The sequence below is a fragment of the Echinops telfairi genome, unplaced genomic scaffold, assembly GCF_000313985.2.
Source record: "Echinops telfairi isolate 266 unplaced genomic scaffold, ASM31398v2 ScPeMD7_7400;HRSCAF=8409, whole genome shotgun sequence".
NCBI lineage: Eukaryota > Metazoa > Chordata > Mammalia > Afrosoricida > Tenrecidae > Echinops > Echinops telfairi.
Window position 1 is genome coordinate 22210716 of NW_022111300.1, and position 5424 is coordinate 22216139.

At 49.7% G+C, this 5424-nt stretch overlaps 1 protein-coding gene across 1 annotated transcript in view; it reads left to right on the plus strand.

The window, feature by feature from the left end:
• The window catches only part of GALNT1 (polypeptide N-acetylgalactosaminyltransferase 1), a 39342-nt gene that overhangs the window by 9212 nt on the left and 24706 nt on the right, over positions 1 to 5424 (plus strand). Inside the window, exon 3 of the mRNA XM_004702957.2 lies at positions 5197 to 5363. Coding sequence (XP_004703014.1) covers positions 5197 to 5363 — 167 coding nt within the window. The remainder of the gene's footprint in view (positions 1 to 5196; positions 5364 to 5424) is intronic.

The following is a 5424-nucleotide window of genomic DNA, read 5'->3' on the forward strand; positions in this document are numbered from 1 at the left end:
AATTTTACACCTCTATAAGTGCCATTCCAGCCAAGATCTAGAACATACTCATCACTCCTTTCCAGTCAAATGCTCTTGTCCTTGTAGGAAAATACTGTCCTAACCTCTCCAAACACGGATTCATTTGTCTTGTTTTCGGCTTTTTTTAGAAATGATCCCCTGTGGTGTGTAATACTGTTTATTCATTTCCATTGCAATGTAGTGGTTTGTTGTGTGAACATACCATCGTTTATTTACACCTTCATGGGCTTTTCAGTTGCGTACACTTGGGGCTGTTATAAATGAAGCCATTGTGACCTTCTTGTGCAGGGTCCTCTGTTTACTGTTAGACATTTGTAGTTAGATCTAGAGCAGCAGTTCTCAACCTGTGGGTCGCAACCCCTCTGGAGGTCAAACGACCCTTTCACAGGGGTCACCCGATTCATAACAGTAGCAAAATGACAGTCATGAAGTAGCAAGGAAAATAATGTTATGGTTGGGGGTCACCACAACGTGGGGAACTGTATTAAAGGGTCGCGGCACGAGGGAGGTTGAGAACCACTCATCTAGAGGCTCCCTCTGTTGAAATTCATGAGGTCAGGCAAACTGTATGCTCGTGTGACCAAGGGGTGACATCTGACCCGTCCATGGTGGGCATCTGGGTCGTCGGGTCATTCATCACCATGCTGCCCATTTATCTGTGTCTTTGTCTGGTGGAGTACTATGCAACACTGAACATCGACCAAAACCTTGACATGCCGCAATCTGGATGAATCTCCTTGTGAGCAAAGCAGATCATTGTCGCCTCCCCTTGTCTGTGGTTTGGCTTTCTCCTGTTGGCATTAACCAGCAGGCTTCTCTAAGTAGCTTGATAAAATCTCTCCATCCTGAGCTCTCTGGAAGGGGGATTCTTCCTCTGTGGGCACAAGCCTGCAGGCATCTGACTGGCTAATGTTACCCATACAGGGCATGCTGGGTACCTGTCTTATGAACGCATGTGCGGTGGAGGTGTGTGGGATTGTACATAGGGAAGGAAAGGGGGTTTCAAATAGCACATGGGAAAATTCCATCATCTTTTCATTCCTTTTTCCACAAATGTTTTGGAGCCTGCCCACATAGGGGTTGGTACTATCTGAAGTTCCAGGTCTCTATTGGGAGTCTTGGAACTTCTCCCTGAAGATTAGGGGGTCGGAGGATGAGTGTCCACAGAGTAATATTGATTCCGGAAAGGCGGGAGACGAGCAGAGGATCATGCTGAATCTTAGGGTGGTGGGTGGTCATTGTGGGACAGGAGAGTGACAGCAATCAAGGGGTCCCGTGAGGTGCTGGCCGTTTGGTAACCTGGGTGGTGGTTACGCTGGTGTTCATTGTGTGAAAATTCACTGAACCCCGAAGCTTATTTTCTGCTCTTCTCTGTATTTTTATGTGGAGTTCCATCATAAAATCAGATTTTAAAAGAGAGTGGGAGGCGAAGCCGGGAGACGGCAAGTGTGTGATTCTAAAAGGAGCGAGGCAGGGGTGGGCGTCCACCCGAGCCCGTGCCCGGAGCCTTGCTCCCCTGCGGAGAGCACAGAGAGCAGGGTGCCTGTGCGCGGTGGGGCGTCGGAGAGAGGACCGTCGGAGTCGGGGGATCCCAGGCTGGTGTAGTTGTGCTCTCAGCGGCCAGCCTGAAGGTTGGAGAGTTCTGTTCACCCCAAGGCCCCTTGGAAGAAAGGATGGGGGGATGTCCTGCCCCCAGATCAGCCATTCAAAACCCTAGGGAGCACACCACTCCTACACTGGCCCCATGGGGTCTCCCAGAGAGGGCGGTGGGTGACTCAGTGGCAGCTGGTCGAGATGGCCGCTGACCACAAAGCCACAGCCTCGTCTGCAAGGAGTGATGCCAGTTCAGTATCCCGAGTCCTTGTCTCTGACTCTTTCTGCTCGAATGTCTTCTCCATCATTGACGTTAGCGATGTATCTAGTTAGGCATCCTGAAGTATTAGGCATCCTGAAGTACTTAAATGCCGTTGTTATGTCGTTCCATAAAAGTACATTTACCAGAATTTATTTGATGGCTCAGTTGATTTTCTGTCATCTTTAGCGAAACTGCTGTCTAATTTCTCCCTGAGGTGTGGGGTGGTGCTCTGCAGGCTGCTTTAGAGAAAGAGCGGAGCCCTGGCGGCATAGTGGTTATGCATAGGGCTGCTAACCACGAGGTCTGAAGTTCGAAACCGCCAGAGGGTCTGAGGGAGAAAGATGGAGCTTTCTACTCTCGTGAAGAGTGGCAGTCTCGGAAACCTGCGGGGCAGTTCTGCCCTGTCCCATGTTTGCTGTGAATGGCACTGACTCGATGGCAGTGAGTGTTGTCAGGGAGAGATGGCCCCATCGCTGCTGCTGTCTTCTCTTCCTTGGTGGGTCGACTCCCACCCTTTCCCCAAGCTTTTGATACACTCAACACTAGGCAGGAATCTGAAAGACATTCTGCTGAAAGAAAGAGGGGGAAAGAGGGGGGAAGGAGGTGGGGCGAGGACCCAGGCTCAGAGGTTACACAATGTATGGTCCCATTTATATGACACTTATGAAAAGTTAAAATTAAAGTGGCTGCCAGTGCTTGTGTGTGGCTATAAAAGGTGAGCACTCATGCATTCTTGGGGGGCATGGAGCAATCCTGTTTCCTGATTATGGGGTTGTGGTTTGACTGTGTTTGTGCTTCAAACCCCATAGACCTATGCACGCATACCCGAAGTGAGTAGGATTGGTGAGAGTACAGAACAACTTGATCTCTTCCTGCACTGCTACACCGTGAGAGTGCAAGTGGTTACAGCCTTGTGTTAGTCCCGGTTGACTAGAGAAACAAATCCAGAGGCACGCATATGTGTATAAAGGAGAGCTTTCTATCAAATAGTAATTGTATAATGAGAAAACATCCCAGCCCAATCCAGAGCAAGTCCATAAGTCCGATATTAGCCCATAGGTCCGATACTAGTCTATAAGTTTCTCTTTAGACTCATGCAGCCATGCAGTGATGCTGATGCAGGAAGATCACGGGTCAGTGGTGGGAAGTCTTGTGAATCCAATGCCAGTGGAAGCATCTCCAGGACTCTGGTTGCCATCAGTGTGGCTCCATGTGGCTTGTCAACAGGAAGGCGAAGCAGAGAGAGTATGTGTCCCGCCTCCTGGAAGGAAGACATGAGTTCCCAGAATCCTCAGGAGAAGGCCATGCCCACACAGAGGCCTCATTGGCTATGACTAGATGGACAGGCTAGACTCCACCCCTTCACTCAAGTTGACAGGAGATTATGTAACTGCCACAAGCCTCTTTGGAAAATGATCTCACCATATTTACTGAAGCTGCTCTCGTGTACAGAAATGTGCACCTGTAGTAACTGAAGAAGGAAGTGACAAAGGCACCACGTCTGACTTCCTCCAGCTTCTCAGGGGGGTAGGAAAATCCAGCACCCCATCCGTGTTGCCCCAGGTGGATGTCTATGAGGCTGCACTCAGGACTCCTCCACCCTCCGTCCTTGTACTCTATTCTGACACCAGCCAGCCCCCATCTCCCCCACCCGCCCAGGCTCCATGTGCATGGCTGGGTTCCATAATTCATGACAGCGGCCACGCAGAACTCACAGACAATGCTCACGATGATGGGGTTTATTAGGAAAATTAGCAGGTTATAGTTCCGGTGAGCACTGCTCAGGATACAGTTGTTCAGTCAGGGCAGTTTCTTCTCTGTCGCTCGCCCTGGTCTCTGCCCTGCTTGGGCAATGTTACAAAGCTCTTGGGCGGCTACTAAGAAATGTCAAGGGGCATGCCACTCCACTATAAGGCTCGCCCCTAAAAATTTTTTTAAATAAAAATAATAAAAGCCTGGCCCCTAAGGCACTCCATGGGTCAGCAGAAACAGCTCCCCCAGGTGAGTGCCCAGCGGTGCAACAAGCCAGCCCTGCTGCCCAAGGCATTGGGTTGTACTTTAGTGAACATGATGTCCTTTGTCAGGGGTGGCTCTGTGCTGACAACATGACCAAAGTACGAGAGATGAAGTCTTGCCATCGTCGCTTCTAAGGAGCAGAATGGCAATCACAGTTAACTTGTTAACCCCCCACAACTGAAACATATAATCAATATCTTCCCCACCTTCTTTCCCAGGCTCGTTAGGAAAACAAAGGCTCTGCATTTCAGTGACCAGAAGAAACGTGTGTGAATGGTTAGCCCTAGTCCCAAGAGCCCAAACGGCAAAGTAGTCTGAAGCCCATTAGTAGTAGAATGGAAGAATAAATTACTTTCCCAGAACAAAATATTATACAGTAAAAATAAACCAGTGTACAGAATGGTGGATGTTTCACAAACAGATTGTTGTGAGAAATAATTCAGAGACAGAGAAAATATATTGGCTATCACTGGTTCTCCGACTGTGGATGCTGGGACTTCTTGGGGGCCCCTCAGACCTGCAAGATGAAAGCCTTTTTTATATTATTTCTAAGAATATTATATGCCCTTCTCTGATCTCATTCTCTGACCTCATACAGTGACGTTTGAGAGGCTGTGTGGGTCGGGGGCCAGTCAGGAGATGAAAATCACAATAACCCGAATAGGGAAAGTTTAATATAAATCATTACCAACTGCAGTGGAATGAACTGTAAGGAGTAAAAGGTAATTCTAAAGGACGCCCGGCATGGATGCAGCACCAAGACAGGGAAACCCTGGAGTGAGGCCGCCTCTCGAAGGCTGGGATGTAGACCTTGGAGAAAGTCTGGGTGTTGGCATAGTGCTTATGCATCGGATTGCTAATTGCCAGGTCAGTAGTTCAAAACCACCGGCCGCTCCTCCTTGGGAGAAAGACGGGGCTTTCTACTCCCTGAAAGAGATACAGTCTCAGAAACTCACAAGGGCAGTTCTGCCTGTCCTATAGGGTCATTGCGGTGAAGCAGAACCACTCCAGGAGTGCCAAAGCTTGTGAGACTTTCCAAGAATCAGCCTGTGAGGTTCTACTGCGACTCAATGAGGAAGCTTCTGGAAGCTGTGCAGTCGGGGCACGAAGGAAACAGATAGAAGCACCCAGCACTGGACGAGCAATGCCTCCCTCTGACGCGTCCCTGTGCCCCCCTCTGCCACGAGTTTAACACAAGAGCCGTGCTTAGGGGCCCCTTGCTGTGATCTCCGTTTGTGCACATTCATTTATTCTCCGTCGCAAAGGTCCCTTTCCTTAAAGGCATTTGTTTACTCGGTCTCCAGGTGCAAAACCAAGGTGTATCCAGATGCTCTCCCTACAACCAGTGTGGTGATTGTTTTCCACAACGAGGCCTGGAGCACCCTCCTGCGAACTGTGCACAGTGTCATCAACCGCTCCCCACGGCACATGCTGGAGGAAATTGTCCTGGTGGATGACGCCAGCGAACGAGGTACCTTGTGAGTGATGCTGCCAGGAATGGGCTGTCCCTTAAGGGACTGCGGTTTTGGGGG